This window comes from Carcharhinus amblyrhynchos, chromosome 26 (genome assembly GCF_965287045.1).
Source record: "Carcharhinus amblyrhynchos chromosome 26, sCarAmb.v2.hapA, whole genome shotgun sequence".
Classification (NCBI taxonomy): domain Eukaryota; kingdom Metazoa; phylum Chordata; class Chondrichthyes; order Carcharhiniformes; family Carcharhinidae; genus Carcharhinus; species Carcharhinus amblyrhynchos.
In genome coordinates, this window is record NC_137349.1 from 25296118 (window position 1) to 25315897 (window position 19780).

The 19780-nt window shown below is 45.5% G+C and overlaps 1 protein-coding gene across 2 annotated transcripts in view; it reads right to left on the minus strand.

The window, feature by feature from the left end:
- mllt1a (MLLT1 super elongation complex subunit a) overlaps positions 1 to 19780 on the minus strand; it is a 117517-nt gene that overhangs the window by 66167 nt on the left and 31570 nt on the right. For both annotated transcript variants that reach the window (XR_013889491.1, XM_080212767.1), the window contains exon 2: positions 12341 to 12521. Coding sequence is in view for 1 of the 2 variants with exons in the window: in XM_080212767.1 (XP_080068893.1) it covers positions 12341 to 12521 (181 nt within the window). In the remaining variant the exon portion in view is untranslated. The remainder of the gene's footprint in view (positions 1 to 12340; positions 12522 to 19780) is intronic.

Here is a 19780-nt window from a genome sequence, read left to right on the forward strand (position 1 = left end):
TTCAAAGAGATTGGATCCTTATGAGAAGAGAAAGTTAGAATCATAGAATTCCTACAGTGTAGCAGGCAGCCACTTGGCCCATCAAGCCTGCACCAAGAATAATCTCACCCAGGTCTATCCCCATAACTCCACATATTTACCCTGCTAATCTTGCTAACATTAAGGAGCAATTTAGCATGGCCAATCAACCTAACCTGCATATCTTTGAACTGTGGGAGGAAACAGGAGCAAACCCATGCAGACATGGGGAGAACATTCAAACTCCACACAGAGTGACCCAAGCTGGGAATCAAACCCGGGTCCCTGCCACTGAGAGACAGCTGTGCTAACCACTGTGTCACCATGCTGCCCCTGTGCAGGACTTGCTCAGTTACTCTTGCAGAGAATCAGTGTGATTAGGCCAAATGGCCTTCTTCTGTGCTGCAACCAATGAATAGTATATTGGAATCTTCAATGTTAACTAAGCTATCAGAACAAAGAGATCTTCGTTTCATGTATTGCTGGGAAGATTCAATGATTGAGCTTTCAAAGTTAAGCATACAAAAAGCTAACTACAATGACTTTATGCCAGTGTGAGCAATGCTAAATGTAGTTATTCCCATTTTATCAAGTAAAAGTGCAAAATTATCAGTCTTTTCTCTTGCAGGTTCAATGCATGAGATAGAAAGCAAACTCCAATCCATTTTAGCAATCACTGCAGCTACAGCAGCCTCTGGTCAACTAAGGACAATGGCTTAGTGGTAATGTCACTGGACCAATAACCTAGAGGTCCAGGCTAATGCTCTGGGGACATGGATTCAAATCCCATCAAACAACTATAAAGCTAGTCTCAGGAATGGAACCCATCTTGTTCAATAAAGCCTCTTTAGGGATGGAAACCTGGCCCATATGTGACTCCAGATCAATACCAACACAGCCTCCTAAATGGCCTAGCAAGCCACTCAGCTCAAGGACAATTAGAGACTGGCAACAAATGTTGTCAATGACAGCCACATCCCACGAAAGTAGCTCTACCCATTAGATTTGGGTATGTTCCAGTGTAACCTGATTAGCGAGAAAGTTCGTAATCTGAAATTAGGGATAATTAATTCTGCTAAATACTGGCGAAGTATAATCTTAGGGACAGATTCTGAAAAATTGTCTGATTGTGTACATACATGCACCCAAAAAAGATGGACATGTAGTCAGATGGCCAACAGCCTGAATTATAGACCTAATGGGCCAGAGTTCAGGTTGGGAGACATAGCGTGCTATCACCCTGCCATATTAATTGGCCTCCATCCAGAAGCAGAACATGTCCTGGGCTCGATTTCATGGAGGTGTAATCTCTCCTTTGACCTAGCAAATTGCTATGCGTGGCCGATAGCAATGAGACACCAGAAGTAGCCATCAAGATCTATACAGACAGGATTTGTGCAGTTGGGGAGTTATGGATAAAGCCCACAGAAATGAACATTGACTAGGGGGTTCGGGGATTCTTTGCAAAGTACGCAAAAGCATTCGCAAGCCCTAAACATAAGTGCGGCTGATGACAGGGGAAATAGTTATAGAAGGAAACGACCCAAAACCCCAAAGGCAGTATGACTTCCTCAAACAAGCCGAAGAGGTGGTGGCCAAGGTAATCAATAGTTCAATATAGCAAGCAGTCTTGCCTCATCCAAAAATTTCCCAATTTGGCCAGTAAGAAAACCAGCTGGATCGAGGAACCTGACGATCGACGACTGGGAGCTTAATAAAACTACCCCAATCACAGCACCCATGGTAGCAACCAGCCCCAAGGTCATGATAAGACAGACCCCACACGCCAAATATTTCATTGTTAAACATTAGCAAGAGCTTCCAGTCGATTCCCTTAAACTAGGAATGTCAGTATAGGTGTGCGTTCACCTTTCAAGATCAACAACGCACTTAGATCTCCCTGCCCCAGGGCTTCCATAATTCACCCTTCAGATTCTATTAGACACTCGCCAAAGGTCTAGAGAGGCTTGCAAAACCCAGATGTTTAGTGCAGTGCAGTATGTGGGCAATTTCCTCCTCCAGATAAGACCAAGGCGGAACACCTCCCCTCCCCCCAAAGAATTGCTGAACTTCCTCACTATGCTAGGCCTGAACATCAACCCCAAAAATGGCCCAGATTAAGAGATCGCAGGTCTCACAGTTAGAGACAGTACTGATCCAGGGGAAGCATGAGATAGAAAGTGGATTGAGTCAGTATCATGCCTTCCCCTCGTGCTCGGTGTGCTTTCTGGGTTTGGTGGGGTAACTGCCAAAACCACGTCAATGGCTCTGCTGCCAAAGCCACCCTTATCAGGGCCCTAATAGAAAATTGCCCCATAAGAATGAACCAAGTAGCACACGCAGGCGAGGACTTGGATTTAAAGTAGGACCCAGCGCTGCAGATACCAAACCCGGCTCTCCCCTTTGCGCTAGAAGTAGCGTTCACGGGTAACACACTTATGGCCGGAATACTGCAGGAGCGCCACGAGGGGCACAGTCCAGTGGCCTCTGCCTCTTGGCTCCTAACCCCAGCCAAACAGGGTTTCTCACTGTGCAAGCAACATCTTCTGGCAGTTTCCTGAGCCGTACAATATTTGTTATATCTTTAGGCTGAATCCATTGACCATTCTCATGGAACACACACCCCAAACAGTTATCGTGGGATGTCCGGATTAAAGGCGGGAGAGTTAATGAAAATTGTACAGCACGTTGGCCCTCATGGTCCAGGACAGCAACAACACGCTAAAGCACACCAAAGACCCCCACCTTCCCAGCTGACAACCTGAGCAATGGAGGGGAACTTCAAGTGCTAGATAGCGGCAAATGATCCCAAGGGACTGTGTGTGTCATAACAAATCGGTGTGGAGCGAGGGGAGAAGAGGGTCTAAGGAGACAGGACCCAAGAGAATCCGGGAAGTAGAGAAATAGGCCCTGAACATTTTAATGGATGGATCCTCTATAGTGGAGGACGAGAACAGAAAGACAGGGAGCAGCGTCTATGTGGAAGACTAGCAAGGCAAGTCCCTGTTGAAGACGGCGTTAAGAATTTCCAAGCTAGTGGCCGAAGTGTATGTGGTAAGCCACGTGAACAAGCTGGGTTAGTGGTTAGGACTATTTGCTGTGATTCTGGTGTTTGCCTGTGTGGGAGTTTGATTTGAGTTGTGTGATCCAGTTCACTCATGCTCACTCGATCAAGAGCAGAGACTGTGCCCAGATGGCCAATGGTCTGAATCGTAGGCCCCATGGACATCTGGACTCTAAATTAAACTGCTGCAGCAAACTGCTCCTACAGCAAGAATCACAGGGAACCTGGACAGGCCAAGGCCCAAAAACATACAGGTCAGGGGAAGCCAGGGCATGCCCCAGCAGCAGAGGTCGGAAGGACTTGACTCTGGTCATTTTTGGCGGATGGTCATGTAGTCCCTCATTTCAACTTGGTAACCTCATCGGCTGGAGGCCAGGGAACCTTCTGGAAGGACATGAGGGAGGGGATAAGAGGAGATATTTGGAGCAAAGATTCGGCGTGACCTGCAGTGAAGACTATAGACAAGACTCAGTGGCAACCCAGAGGCATAGGTTTAAGGTGCGCGGGGCAAAATTTAAAGGAGATGTGTGAAGCAAGTCCCGTGTGTCCCCACCCCCCCCCCAGAGTGTGCTGGGTGCCTGGAACTCACTGCCAGGTAGTGGAAACAGATACAATAGTGACTTTTAAGAGATGTTATGACAAATACATGAAAAGATTAGGCATAGAAGGGTAGGAGGTTTTAGTTCAGTCGAGCAATACCTTCAGATAGGCTTGGTGGGCCAAGAGGGCTGTTCCTGTGCTGTAATTCTTTTTTTGTTCTTTGGAAAAAGGTGTACGAGAATCAGCTTGTGCAGATTAGATGGATTGGCTATGCTAAGTTGCGCCTTTGTGTCTCAAGATAAGTAGGTTAGGGGGATCAGCAGGGTAAATACTTAGAGTTACAGGAAAGGGTCAGGGAGGGATCTCCTGTCAGAGAGTTGGTGCAGACTCAATGGGCCAAATGGCCTTCTTAACTACAGGGATTCAATGATGACGACCCTGAGATGGCAGAGACTCAGATAATTGGACCCATGGCTCGGTCAAGATCATTGGTGCAAGTAGTATTAGAACATTAGGCAGATAGAAATTAGATAATTTGGTAAAAGTAACTGTGTGTTAATATTTATTGAGCTTGTTAATAAAAGTGGACCAAGTCTTGTCCTCTTGCACATCCGGTAAAGTGTTTGAGATGTGAGAACTGGTCGGAGCGTCTCATTTTCCAGAAACAGATATGTGCCATGGGAGAGCACTTTGGGGGACGCACTCATCTGCAAGAACAAAAAACAAACAAAAAAAAAATCGGTCTTGTAATCCACCTGTTCCTTGCAGGTGGTGTGGGGGAATTGGGGTGTGTGTGTGTGTGTGTGTGTGTGTGTGTGTGTGTGTGTGTGTGTTTTTGAAAGAAGCCTTCAAGTGCTTCTTTCAACTGCCCCTCACTGACTACAGCCCAGCCTTTGTTGAGTGGGGAATAAAAATAGATTCTAAAAAAACATAGTGGAAGAGGAGACCATTTTTATCCATCATGTCTGTGGTGACTCAGAGCTATCCCATTCTCCCTACTCTGTCCCCAGAATCCTGCAAATTTTCAGATGGTTATCCAATACTGTTTTGATGGTTGTAATTGAACCTGCTTTCACTCACCTTTTAGGCATTACTTTCCAGACCATAATAAGTAAAACAAAAAAATCAGATTTCCTCATGGTGCATCTGGTTTGTTTGCCAATTACCATAAATCCCTCTGTTCTGACATCAATCTTCATTTACTCTCATCAAAACCAATCCCGATTTTGAGCAGTGTTAAAGTTGCCCTAAACCTTTCCTATTCCAAGGGGAAAAATTAACAGGTTTTTTTTGATTTTCTACCCTTCATACCATTCTGGAAAGTCGCCTCTGCATCTTCTGAAATCTTTTTTTTAAATTGAGCTCTTTGCGTTTTGCCAATCATACACGCTCTTGACGTTTGACATTCCGCAGTGGAGAAAGACATTTGTGCCCCAATTCCATTTAGTAACTTAAAAAACATCCTAAACAGAACACTAAAGCCGGAACTTTCTGCTCATGCCGAAAGTTAATGGTCTGTTGCCTGGCTCACCATCCACCTCACAGGGTCCGAGAAAACCCGGCCTATCATCTTCTGAAACAGCAACACCAAAGAATATCAATTTGGTGCAGTTGATCCTAGGATTGCCGTTTTCATAAAGTCACAGAATCCTACAGTGCAGAAGGAGGCCATTCAGCCCATCCAGTCTGCACCAACAAACAATCCCACCCAGGGCCCATCCCCGCAACCCCATGCATCCACCCTAGCTAGTCTCCCCGACACATGGGTCAAGTTAGCCAATCCACCTAGACTGCACATCTTTCGACCATGGGAGGAAACCAGAGTATCCGGAGGAAACCCACGCAAACACGGGGAGAATGAACAAACTCCATAAAGACCCAAGCCGAGAATCAAACCCACACCCCGGCGCTGTGAGGCAGCAGTGCTAACCACAGGGCCACCATGCTACCCGTTTTAAGGCAGACAGAGATGCCGCCCCTACAAATTGAAGTCTTATCATCCTCCTTTTAGGCCCATTTCAGTTTGATTTTACATTGTATCTTAGCTTTCTCTATGGATTTCTACCTGGCTCGGTGTGACCCTTGTGGCAGGTCTGGAAAATCCCAGCCTACCTTCTTTCTCTATGAGCTCAAGTCGAATGTCAATCCAACATTGAGCAATGAGGAAACCATGAGTGCACCAGAATCTCCTGTTTAGACAGTGTCTCACCTCCCACAAAGATTTCTTTGGAAGGTTTTGGAAGCATTTGCAAATCAACTATTAATGCATCTGAGCACCAAAACAAAGCAATGTCTTCAATAATGGCGACAAGGGAGATTCGAGTGGTCTTTTAAGGGGCGGCACAGTGGTTATAGCACTGCTGCGCCTCAGCAGAGACCTGGGTTCAATTCCTGGTTTGGATCAGTGTCTGTGTGGAGTCTGCATGTTCTCCCCGTGTCTGCGTGGGTTTCATCCAAATGGTCCAGTTTCCTCCCACAGTCCGAAAGACATGCTGGTCAGATGCATTGGCCACGCTAAATTCTTCTTTAGTGTACCCAAACAGGCACCACAGGAGTGTGGTGACTAAGGGATTTTCACAGTAACTTCATTGCAGCGTTAATGAAGCCTACTTGTGACACTAATAAACTTTGGCAGGAGAATGTGCGCACAAGGTTTCTTCCATGTAATGCGATCCAAATATTCTTAGCATCGTGACACTGCTTAGAATGAAGTCATGAAGGCGTGATCATTTACTAAGAACATCAAGATTCTAGTTGGCAGAGAAAACGGAGCCAAACCCTCAGAAGTATCTCTGGGAGCACTCGTAAATTAATTATGAAAATAGGTCAGTAGAGAATTCTCAGCATGTTTGGAATTTTAGCAATGGCTGAACAGCAGCTGAGGGAAAAGCAACAAGGCAGTTATAACTTCTTTCAATAAAACTACAACACTGCCCTTTGGAGGATACGAGCAGAGGGAAAGTTGGCTCAAAAAGCACGAGACTGATAATTGCCAAGTGCAATAAAATCTTTTGAGACAGCAGGCATGATAAAGCGAGATGCATTACCCAATAAAAATGTAGGGTCAATAGTGAGCTTCAGGATTTGTCGTGCCAAAGATGACAAAAATCAGGAACACTCAGATCAGTAAGATACCCATTCAGATGGGAGAAGAACCACAGAATCCCTCCAGTGCAGAAGGCCATTCAGCCCACTGCGACAGCACTAACTCTCCAAAAGAGCATCCTACCCAGGCCATCCCCTCCACCCTATCCCCATAACTGCACATTTACCATGGCCAACCCACCTAACCTACATTTCTTTGACACCAAAGAGCAATTTAGCATGGCCAATCCACCTAATTCTAAAAGGCCATCCCAGTTTGACGATTCGCATCAAAAAGAATTGAGATATTTGCAGTGTGTAATTTGTTGCAAGATATTCTGAAAGAGTCTAATGTGAGATACTAATCAGAAGAACCCCAGAGATGAGGAAATTATCTAATTCAAGTTTCAACATGAAATAAGGAAAAGATCTAAGAAATTAGCTGAAAAATCAGGTTAACTGATCTCGTGCACATTAAGTTTTTTGTAATTCATGGGATGAGTGTGACGCCTGTCAAGGTCAGCGTTTGTTGCCCATTCTTAGTTTCTCGTGAGTCTGGGGGGAAAGCCACTTCTTTAACTCATGTCATTATGTAGGAAACTCCAGCACTTTGACCCAGCCACAATGAAGGAATGGTGATATGTTTCCATGTCAGGTGGTATGCGACTTTGGGAGGGGACTGGGGCTTGAAAACAGGCCTGCTAACCTTGTTCATCTAGACTGCAGACTTGGAAGGTGCTGTTGAAGAATTATTGGTGAGTCGCTGTAGTGCATCTTCTAGATGGCACACACTGCTGCCATGATGTACCAGTGGTTGAAGGGTGGGGGGAATCAATATTTAAAGGTGGTGAACGGAATGCCAATCAAGTAAACTGCTTTGTCTTGGATAGTGGTGGTCTGCTTCATTACCTGAATAGACATGAGTGTGGAACTGAATATTGTGCGGTCATCCCCAGTTCTGACCATATAACAGAGGGAAGGTTATTGATGAAGCATTGAAGATGGTTGGGCCTAGGACACTACCCTGAGGAACCCCTGCAGTGATATCCTGGGATGGAGATGAATGGTCTCTAACAATCGTGACCATCATACTCTGTGCCAGGTATGACTCCAACCAGTGAACAGCTGGCTCCGACCCTGTTCAATTCCCACACTCCCCCATTGTAAAAGAGCTCCTCAATGTTGTTGTTGGGGCCAGTCTCTGTCCTATCTGGTGTGCTCTGTATGACAAAGTGAAGTGAATTGGCTGAAGACTGTCACCAGTGACGCTGGAAACCTCAGGGAGATCGGTTGAGATAGATCATCCACTGATTGAAAGCAACTGCAGATGCCTCAGCCACGCCTTATGCTGGGTTCCACCATCATTGAGGACGGAGATGTTCAAGGAGTCTTCTCCCCCCCGTTATTTTAATTGCCCACCAGCATTCACAACTGGAAATGGCAGCACTGAGGAGTTTTTGTCTATCAGGTGGCTGTGGGATCGCTTTGACTGTCTATAGCGTACTGCTTGAACAGACTGTTCAATCATTCAGGACAGATGGGGGACTCGGCGCAAACGTAGGCCTGATTAGCAAAAGATGTAATACCGATAACAGTTCATAGAATCTCTGCAGCATATAAAGGAGGCCAGTCAGCCCGTTGAGTCTGCACCGACCCTTACCCAGGCCCTATCCCAGTAACCCCACATATTTTACCCCACCAACCCTGCTAATCCATATACATCTTGCAACATTAAGGGCCAATTTAGCATGGCCAATTCACCTGACCAGTGTATCTTTGGGAGAAAACCGAAGCACCCAGAGAAAACCCACGCAGACATGGGGAGCACATGCAAACTCCACACAGACAGTGACCCAAGGCTGGAATTGAACCCAGGTCCCTGGTGCTGTGAGGCAGCAGCGCTAACCACTGTTCCACCCCTAATAGTTAATAGTACCATGAATTGATCAATTTAAATAGAGGACAAGTTAGATTGAATAAGTCAGTTTTCATTAGGAGGTGTAAGAGACATTTGGCAAGTGTTAGAGATAGCATGGGGAGTGAGAGATAATTTAATCATGGCATTTGGTCAGGAAATACAAAGTTAAGGAGACCAAGCGGAGAGGTCAGGGATTGAATGAACATACCTGGATTCAGACTAGTAGCTACCTGCACTATGGGGTCACTTGTCACAACGCCACCCCCCCGCCCCCCCCTTGACAGTAAGGTTGCTTAATCGAGAAGTAGGAGAAAGCGTCATGTCAGGGTTTGGGAAAGATGCAGGAGTGCAACAACGTGAATACTGGGCAATCAGCAGGAAATCCAGATAGTTAGAGGGTGGAGAGAGTAATTAAATTTAAGAAAAAAAAAGAGATGGGTGAGTGAAAAACAAAGTCTACTACCCCTGTAATGGGGTCAGTGGGGTGGAGATGATAATCATAAAAACCCCACACTGCAGAATGAGGCCATTCGGCCCATTGAGTCTGCACCAACTACAATCCCACCCAGGCCCTATCCCCATAACTGTATGTATTTACCCTAGCTAGTCCTCCTGACACTAAGTCAATTTAGCACAGTCAATCCATCTAACCCACACATCTTTGGACTGTGGGAGGAAACCGGAGCACCCAGAGGAATCGCACGCTGACACGGGGAGAACATGCAAACTCCACATAGTGACCCAAGCCAGGAACTGAATCCGGATCCCTGGCATTGAGGCGCAGCAGTGCTAACCACTGTGCCACCCCTGGATTACTCCAAAGAATCTACCACCTGTTTGGCTAAAAAATTCACACCTTGCTTGGTAGATTGTTAAAACAAGTATTTTTTTTCCCCCCAGTATTCACTCTAAATTGACTTTTCACCAACTTCCACTTATACTGACTTACCATTTGGGTATTTTTGAATGGATCATTTGGATTAATCCTATCTAGCGAATGGCAGCAACTTTCTGAACACTTCAGGCAACTGAGCAGAAAATAAAAAGCTGCCTGAAACTAAAAACTCAATTCCACAGATAAAATTAAAAACTCAATTCCACAGATAAAACCAAAACCAAAAGTTAAAAAAAGTGTTGAGAGTAACTATCAGAAAGATGCCAATAGAAGAACAGGGTGATGGGGAAGGAAGACAAACACGGAGGAGGTGCGAAGAGAGACACAAAAGGGACATGACAGGGGAGGCGAGGACCAACAATTTGACAGAGAAACTGGGGTCAAAAGTGGGATTTTTACATGGAGCAGGGTCACTATTTGTTGAGAAACTGAACTGATAGTTAGAGAAAGTTGCAACGTTTCTTTCCAAGGGTACAAAGTTGTTCAGTAACAAAACTGGAATTCTCTAAAGTAGACAGCAATGTCAATGATAGTCCATCATGCTTTAACTCTGAAGAAAATGGGCTGATAGACTGAATGGCTTTATCTGGCTCTGTTTACCAAAAGGTACATGTGTACAACATAGGATGGTGGCCAAGAAACAATGACAAATCAGTTCAAGTACTAGTTTCAACAGAGACGCAAGTTCACAGGTTCACATGAGGCTGGGCCGGGGGCAAGGGTCAGCACTGCAGAGTATGGAAGGTGACAGCAGGGACCAGAAAGACAGTGTTGAGGCAGCCTCAGGAATGACAAAATATCAGATGCAGTGGATGGGATGAAGACAAAAAAGAGTTTGCATCTGCGCACTGAGGCAACAAGTAAATGGAAGAAGAAAGCAGGCAGATAGATACAGCAATAGATTATGAAGGAGAACTGCTGCAACAGGAAAGCAAAACACTTAAGAACCTAAGAAATAGGAGGAGTAGTAGGCCATCTAGCCCTTCGAGCCTGCCCCGCCATTCAATAAGATCATGGCTAATCTGAAGTGGATCAGTTCCACTTTCCCACTTTCTCCCCATAACCCTTAATTCCCTTGTCTATCAGAAATCTATCTACCCGTGACTTAAATATATTCAGCGAGGTAGCCTCCACCACTTCAACTGGCAGAGAATTCCAGAAACTCACCACCCTTTGAGTGAAGAACTTCCTCCTCAACTCCGATCTAAACTGCACCCCCTCCCCCTTATTTTGAGGCTGTGCCCTCTAGTTCTGCTGTCCTAAGCAGGAAGAATCTCTCTACCTCTACCCTACCTATCCGCTTCATTATCTAATATGTCTCTACAAGATTTCCCCCCCTCAGCCTTCTAAACTCCAATGAGTACAGACCCAGTCTATTCAATCTCTCCTCATAGTCCAACCCCCTCATCTCCAGTATCAGCCTAGTGAACCTCCTCTGCACTCCCTCCAAGGCCAATATATCCTTCCGCAAATGCGGCGACCAAAACTGCACACAGTACTCCAGTTGTGGCCTCACCAGTACCCTGTACCATTGCAGCAAGACCTCCCTACTTTTATATTCTATCCCCCTCGCTATGAAGGCCAACATTCCATTCGCCTTCTTGATCACCTGCTGCACCTGCAGACTGGGTTTTTGCGATTCGTGCACAAGGACCTCCAGGTCCCTCTGCACCGTAGCATGCTGCAGCTTTTTGCCTTTTAAAAAAGGCGAAATTATTTGATTTGACAAAATCAAATTATTTGATTTGACAAAATCAATTAAAGGCAAGGCATGAACAGAGGCAGGGAAGGACAGGTAAAGGCCTTGAAAGGAAAACAAGAGGGCAAAAACAATGGAAAACAGGAATTGAGAAAAAAGTACAATAATAATTGGGGGGAACAAACAGCGGACAAGAGATCAAATAGAGAGAGAAAATAGACAAATTAACAACTTACATGTAAGTAGCACCATCAGCATAGTAAAATATCCCAAGGTGTTACACAAAATCAGAATCAGACAAATACTGAGGAAAATAACAGAGGCATTAGGGCAAATGACCAAAATTCAGGTCAAAGGAATGATTTCAAGAAGGGCTTTAAAAAGGAGGAAAAGGTAGCATAAAGGGTTATATGGAGGGAGTGACAGAACGTTGGATCTCAGCAGTTGAAGACAAGGCTCTTACTGACGGCCAAAGGAAGTTCAGGGTGACCAGAGGTCAGAACTGGAGGAACGTTGTGTTCTTGGAGCATTGCAGAGCCAGAGGTGGTCACGGAGCCAGAGAAGGGTGTGGCCACAGAAGGTTTGGAACAAAAAGCTTAGTGTTTTAAAATTGAGGCCTGACTGAACTAGGAGCCAATGCGGGTCAGCGAGCACAGGGCTGATTCGTAAACAGTCTGCAGTTGGGACAGAATGGGGAGAATGTACCTGTACTAACCTTGAAAGAATGAGAAAAAGACAGAGAGAGAAAAGATCAAAGAGGTTTTTAAAAGGAATTTCAGCTCCTTCAAATCCACTGGCCTTCAAAACAAGAACGTCATGTCTGTTCTATCAGTGATGGAACAGCAATATGTGTGGGTACAAACAATTCCTTTCAGTGTTAGAGGACAGAAGAGAAATAATTATATAAGGAATAAAAATGCTGGAGACTGGCGGTCTACAATCCTTAGTTCAATTGCCCCAGCGAGGCAGAACTAGTTTTGTCAAATGTCGTTATTATTTCCTTAAGCCCACCTCCAGTCCTAACCAATCCCAAACCCAACCAGAATCTTAAAAAAAAACTTGAAAGAAATCAGAACGTTCCCAAAACAGAATTTAAAAACACTCTTCAAAAGTGCTGCTCACCTCGTTTGGGTTTTGGAAAACTCTCATGCAATCGAAATACCACTTTTTCCACAAAGTGCTGAATATCGCTTTGTTCTGGTCCTCTGACGAACACCATCCAGTCATGGGTGAATCCTTCAGTGGTGGGCTTTTTCCGCAGCTGGGCACGGTGGCCAAGTTCCAACTTAACCTGTACGGTGCACTGTAAGTAACCGCAAGAAAGAAAACCACAATAAGAGGCAGACAGGCATGGGGCGTTCTGTGAGAACATTCTGTAGTTACGTGCTCCTTCCCACAAAATGGCGGCGTGGTGCCGTCAGGGGTAAACGAAGCTTCAACACGCCGGGTTTTTAACATGACCTACCACATCTTAAAATGTGTGTCCTGTGTCCAGAACACCAACAACTTGTCCTGACCCCCCACGCCAATACTATAGTTAAGAAAGCCCACCAACGTCTCTACTTTCTCAGAAGATTAAGGAAATTTGGCATGTCCTCTACAATTCTCAACTTCTATACAGATGCACCATAGAAAGCATCCTTTCTGGTTGCATCACAGCTTGGTATGGCTCCTGCTCTGTCCTAGACCTCTAGAAACAAAGGGTCGTGAACGAAGTCCAGTTCATCATGCAAACCAGTCTCCCATCCATTGACTGTCTATATTTCCTGCTGTCCCAGAAAAGCAGCCAACACAATTCCACCTTCTTCATTGGGAAAAAGATACAAAAGTGTACCAACTCAAGAACAGCTTCTTCCTTGCTGCCATCAGGTTTTTGAATGGACCTACCTCGTGTTAAGTTGATTTTTCTCTGTACCCTAGCTATGGCTAACACTACATTCTGCACCCTCTTCTTTCCTTCTCTATGAACAGTGTGCTTGGTCTGTATAGCGCACCAAAAACAATACTCCTCATTGTATGCTAACACATGTGACAATAATAAATCAAATCTTACGCACTGCTCTTCCCTTTGCTATCTTTGGCGCCTTTTATTGGATAAACTTGATCGATCTCGGGAAAGAGCAATAAATGCTGCCCTTGCCAGCGTCAACCACACCTCGCAGAAAAATTGGACATCAGAGACTGATTTCAAAATTTACTTCACACTGACCGCCTTAGCTGATGGCGGATTCATCACTGATGCAGTGATGGTGCTCTTTATAATACAGGGGTGCATCTGATGAAGAGAAAATGTCCACCATCAGTTTGACTTCCTGGTGCAAAAGCGCCCTCGGGTTGGACTGTCATCTGTTCACAGGGAATTCTGATTGTGAGTAGTTTGAGGTGTCGAGAGGGGAATTAGGAAAACATATGGGAGATAATGGTCTGAAAGCAGAGAGGAATATTGCATTCTAAGACTCACTATCTGCAGTGGGAAAACCCTAAACATGCCTATTTAGTTTATTAGCAGCAGTACATGATTAAAAAGGCATTAGGTTTCTGCTGCTACTCTGAATTCATCATCTCAACTTGTTTCCAACACCAGCACAGGCCAGCATTTTTGCCCTTGGCTCGTATTGTGCCGAATTCCCAACCCAAATACTCAAAAGGTGCAATTTTGCCTCAATGACTGTTATTGCCCGTGAGCGATGTTTAAAGAGAAATGATTGCGTGCGTGCGATTTGAAAGAACAAACTCGTCTTTCTTCGCCCCTCCCCCACCTCTGGCATTTTATTTACATACAACTCTATCGGGAGAAACCAATGTAAATTAGGTTCATGGTTTCAGAACAAAGTGAGTGAGATTTTAACCCACTCGGTTAAAACTGGACCCGATATTTATCGTCATCGCAGTTTCCTTCAGCACTCTCTTCAAAACGCAGACTTCCATTTTTACATCTCACTCCCAAACCCTCGCCATCTTCAATGGTCAGGTACAGATAAAACCTGGAACGTCAGTGTCCCACCTCCAATTTCACTGGAATTGAGGCTGCTGGCTCAAGCAAGGTGGGGAATCAATCCAACATACTTAGACTCCTGTTCAATGCTGTTAAGCCAGGGGAACTTGCGCTGCTTGGAAGCAGGTAGATCAAGCTAAACCTTCTCAAGCAATCATTGGGCCTCCACAAGGTCCAGCTTCCCCTGAACACGAGGAAATTTCTGGCCTCCATCCCTACAATATATCATAGCCACAGTATTTAATGGGTGGCACAATGGTTAGACTGCTGCCTCACAGTATCTTTAAGACTTGATTACCTGTAAAAACAGGCATTCCAACCATTTTCTTGTAAACTGAGTTTGTGTCTATGCATGTGACATGTTTGTGAACACAAGTCCTCACTCACCTGATGAAGGAACCTGAGACTCCGAAAGTTTGTGCTGCCAAATAAACCTGTTGGACTTTAACCTGGTGTTGAGAGTTTTTTTTTAAACTGTGTCTCACAGCACCAGGGACGCAGGTTCAATTCAAGCCTTGGGTGACTGTGCGGAGTCTGCACGTTCTTCCCGAGGCTGCATGAGTTTCCTCTGGGTGCTCCCGTTTCCTCTCAGGCCATTGGTATACAGATTAGGTGGTTTAGCGGGGTAAATACGCAGAGATAGGGGTCGGCCTGGGTAAGATGTGATTCAGAGAATAGGTGCAGACCTGATGGGCCAAATGACCTCCTCCGGCATTGCAGGGATTCTATAGTGCATTGGAATGATTTTCGTCCAGTAGCATTGCAACTGGAAAGCTAGACCCCTCGCTGATTAAAAGGTCTAGATAAAAAGTGTTGTTACAGTGAACACTAATCAAGACATTTTATAGTGGATTTCCAAGCACAGATGTGAGGGGAGTGGAATGAACCAAAGGCCAGAGGCTCAGTGTGTGGGAAGGATGAAAGGCTGGCTGAAAGTACAGTGGGGAGGCTGTGGCAGAGCACAATCGATAGGCCAAACAACCCAGTCCTACTCCTAACTGAAATGCTGGCCTGAATGACTGATATGATGGAAACATTGCCAATGGGAAAGGATCCAACAGCCGACTGTTGAGCAAACTGGATTTTACGAAGCACACGAGGATGAACATAGAACACCAACAGGGCAGAAGGTGGTCATTCGGCCCATCAAGCCCACACCGACAACCATCCCACCGGAGGCACCAACCCCACACAGTCCCCTGACTAAGGGGGCAATTTAGCATGCCCAACCTACCCTGCACATCTTTGGACTGTGGGATGAAACTGGAGCACCCGGAGAAAGCCCACGCAGACACGGGGAGAACGTGCAGACTCCACACAGACAGACACCCACCCAAGGCTGGAATCAAACCTGGTTTCCTGTGCTGTGAGACAGCAGTGCTAACCACTGTGCCATCCAAGGCTGTCTTAACATCTGGTTGTGCAGCTCAAGGTCAATTTGTTTAGAACACGCCTGTGAAGTGTAGTCTAACGGGTTAACAGAATAGTTTTGGGAGTGAGTTATGTGGACCACGAAGATAGCGGAGGATAATGAAGAGACTGAATCTGGAGATGCCAAAGACATGGAGAATTCTCTTAATGCAGAACACAAGTAGAGAACAGCAGCTCTTTTCAGCTTTGACTGCATTAGCCATCAATTTAATAAATGGCACAGTCCTATAACAATGATGCCAATCTTAAATAGCACTCGCCCAAGAATTCTCAAATGTTATATCCTCTAGAATGTCTTCCACCTGACGCCATTTCCTTTGAAGGGCTCGAGCCCATCAAAAGACTTAATTCTTTCATACAGAGTTGCAGTGGTTTGACCTGCTGACTTAAAGAGTTTGCTTCTTTTCACACCTGATGGTAATTGGAAAGTACATTCTAGTCTGGCCACGTCACACAGCGAGGAATATATTGCCTGGCCAAGCAGGGTTCCAGCTGTGAGTCTGACAGAATGCCTCAACATCACAGACTTGTTTTCAAATGTGCTCCTTAAGCGTTCATCTTGGGTGATTCCGACACTCAAATATCGGTCATCAGGCACAATTTATTTCCCCGTTATGCTGTCACTTTAGCTCTACAACACAGAATTGCACAGCCCCCTTGTGCCTGTACCAGCTTGCAAGCATTTAGATTTAGCCCCCTACTCCTCTCCTACCCATCTCTCCCCCATACATAATCTTTTAAATTCTAATTTTTCCAAAATATTCATTATGGATCAGGTTTTCACCATTATGTTGGTTGGGGATTCATTCCCATACTGGGATGAGGCTCACAAGGAGGCCAGCTTTAACTCTCTAACAGGTGATGCACACCTTCTCCATTAGTGGCAGTTTAGCATCCCCCTCGGATTGAATCCCAACTCTGCTCCCTTCAAACCTCAATGCATCTGCGACCTCCAATCCCAGCTTGCCTGGAACCATAAAGTTACAGCAGAGGCCATTTGAGCCATCTTGTTCATGCCATATTGAGGGCACCTGGGTACCCTTTGTAATCCCACCTTCCTGCACCTGACCCATAGCCCTGGCACTTACAGCATTTAAAGGTGCAGATTCCATAGTCCAAAGATGCGCGGAGTAGGTTGGTTGGCCATGTGAAATTGTCCCTTAGTCAGGGAGCCATGTGGGGTTACGGTGATAGAGCCTGGGTTAGATTGTTGTTGGTGCGGGCTTGACGGGCTGAATGGCTTCCTTCTGCACTGTAGGGTTTTTACAATCATCCTCCCTTGCTTTATAAAATCCAAAGAGTTTACGGTCTCTGCCTCCACCACCAACTTGGGCAGTGAATTCCAGAGATCCAGTACTGTGTGTAAAAAAGTTCTTCCTCATGTCCCCTCTATACCTTCTGCCAATTATCAGAATCCCTACGTTGCAGAAGGAGACCACTCAGCTCAAAGTCTGCACTGGATACAACTCCACCCAGACTGGCTAAGTTAGGGGTTCCATTCGTAGACACGCAGGGTAGAATAGGTGTAGGGTGATGCGGCGGCGCGGGCTCGTTGGGCCGAAGGGCCTGTTTCCCGTGCTGGGTTGTTCTTTGTTCAGACCCTATACCCTGTAACCCCTCATATTTATCCTGCTATTTCCCCCGACACAAAGGTCAATTTAGCATAGCCAATCAACCCAACCCGCAGATCTATGGGCTGTGGGAGGAAACCGGAGCATCTGGAGGAAACCCACGCAGATATGGGGAGAAAGTGCAAACTCCATACGGACAGTGACCCGAGGCTGGAACTGAACCCAGGACCCTGGCACAATGAGGCAGCAGTGCTAACCACTGTGCCACTTAAATTTATGTCCCTGGGTCTAAAATCCTTCGAAGGACACAATTTCATCCCATCCACTCTTTCTCTTCCCCTCATAAATTTGAATGTTTGAATTGTCAACAGCCCCTCCCCCAATTTATATTTGACCAGTTCAGTTAAAAAGACGTTGCTTCATTCACAGTCTGTTCCTCTGCGCAGTGTAACTGCTAAAGGGCTGTAAAGGAGGAGATCAAAGAAAGACTGTTGCCAGTTAGCTATAAAACCAGGAGTGAAGATCGCAGAAATGATTAAGTGGTCTTTCAGGTGAGGAACCAAGCTAATTGTCACAAAGTTAAGGATGATCCAATTTGCTAATCACTGCGACTGAACGCAGCAGCTGTAACAGGAGGTCTCCCACAGATCGCTGTGTGGCTACGAGGATCATTTCCCTGTCATAAATCTAGAACAAAGACTCTGCATTTAGATCTCGGAGGCGACAGCTCAATCGTTTAGAGTCAGAGATTCTGCTATTTCCTCTCCTAATTCCTTCACCATTTGAGTGTCTGCTTCCTTTTCCACTTGGCAGCTCGAGGGGTAAATAATCTTGGGCACAGAAACAAAAAAGGCGACAGCGGATCAACTACCCATTGTGCCCAGCGCCTGATAATTTTATGAAAGATAATTCAGATGGTACATATAACTGATTGTATTTCCATCCCTGGTCCCTTCTCTATACTCTTGGGGCAACTCCACTTTCATAGCCTTGGTTTCCCCATTGTCACCAAGCCGGGTGTTTCGACTTTTAAACGTGGAGTTTGCACGTCCTCCCCCGGGTGCTCCAGCTTCCTCCCACAGTCCCAAAGATGCACAGGTTAGATGGATTTGCCATTCTAAGTTGTTCCTGCGATAGGTTAGAGGGGTAAACGGGAGGGGTTTGGGAGATAGGGCGTTAGCTGTGCGAGTTGGTAGGCTGAATGGCCGCCCTTCTGCACTGCAGGAATTCTATGAAAGTGGTTGGAGTTTGGAATGCAATCAGTTTAACAGCGACACTTTGGAACAAGGTGAATTTTCACACTTTAAAAAGCCAGCCTCCGAGATAGAGGGGGACTTAAAACGTTAGTTGTAGAGATTTACACAGACAACAAGAAAATTAGGCTATTCATTATCTCATCTCAGACCAAACAACTTAACATTGGCTCCTCGTTTGGAAGAGTTGATTCTGCAGGTGAAGCTAGCAACAGCATGTCTGCTGAGAGAGCCTGCTCAGGTCCCAGAATAAAATGCAAGCACCTTCCCTCCACAGCAGAGGCGTGGTGGCAGTGGAGGAGTCCATTCGGCTCTAAACAGGAGACTGCAATGGGCAGCATGAGTTTGGGGGAGGAAAGGCCTCTGGGAGTCAAGTGTGGTCTACAAAGAAAGATAGGTTATTTATTAGTGTCCCAAGTAGGCTTACATTAACACTGCAATGCAGTTACTGTGAAAATCCCCTAGCGCCTGTTTGGGTACACAGAGGGAGAATTTAGCATGGCCAATCCACCTAACCAGCACATCTTTCGGATCGTGGGAGGAAACCGGAGCACCCGGAGGAAACCCACGCAGACACCGGGTGAATGTGCAAACTCCACACAGACAGTGACCCAGTCCGGGAATCGAACCCAGGTCCTACCACTGTCAGCCAGCAGTGCTAACCACTGTGCCAATGGCACAATGCCACTTCGGTGTTAGGTAACACCAAAAGCCAGCCCACTAAAGTCTTATCATATTTGTCTCATTTTTTCAAGGAGAGAAGTGATGCTGAAGAATTTGATTTATACACCTATTGGGATACAGTGAAAAGTATTGTTTCATGTGTGCTATATAGACAAAACCTACCATTGGTAGAGTACACAGAGATGGAAAGGAGAGGGTGAAGAATATGGTGTTACAGCTACAGAGGAATGTTTGCACCTCTACCTTCACTTCTACAGAAAACAAAGCAGAATAATAATTTGCATCAGGTCTGCTCTCACTAATATATCTATTAATGTGCCTACTGGAGCACAGGAGTGTGCATGACGGCACATGCAAAAGACACAATATCCATTTCCGATCACAAGCTCATTGTTCTCTCCCTTCCCCCAATCACATTACACTGTAATGATTAGATATTGAATAGCGTAGGAAAACTGCTAGATGTGAAACACAAACTGCTTGTGGGATCAGGGCAGCTGTTCCCCAAATAATATCCAAGACAAATATTTGTAGCGTCAAACCCTTCATAAAAGGCAAAGTATTAATTTAATTTCACAACCACTCCGCGATCCATCAGATTTTCTTCTTCATCTTTAATCCATCCTAC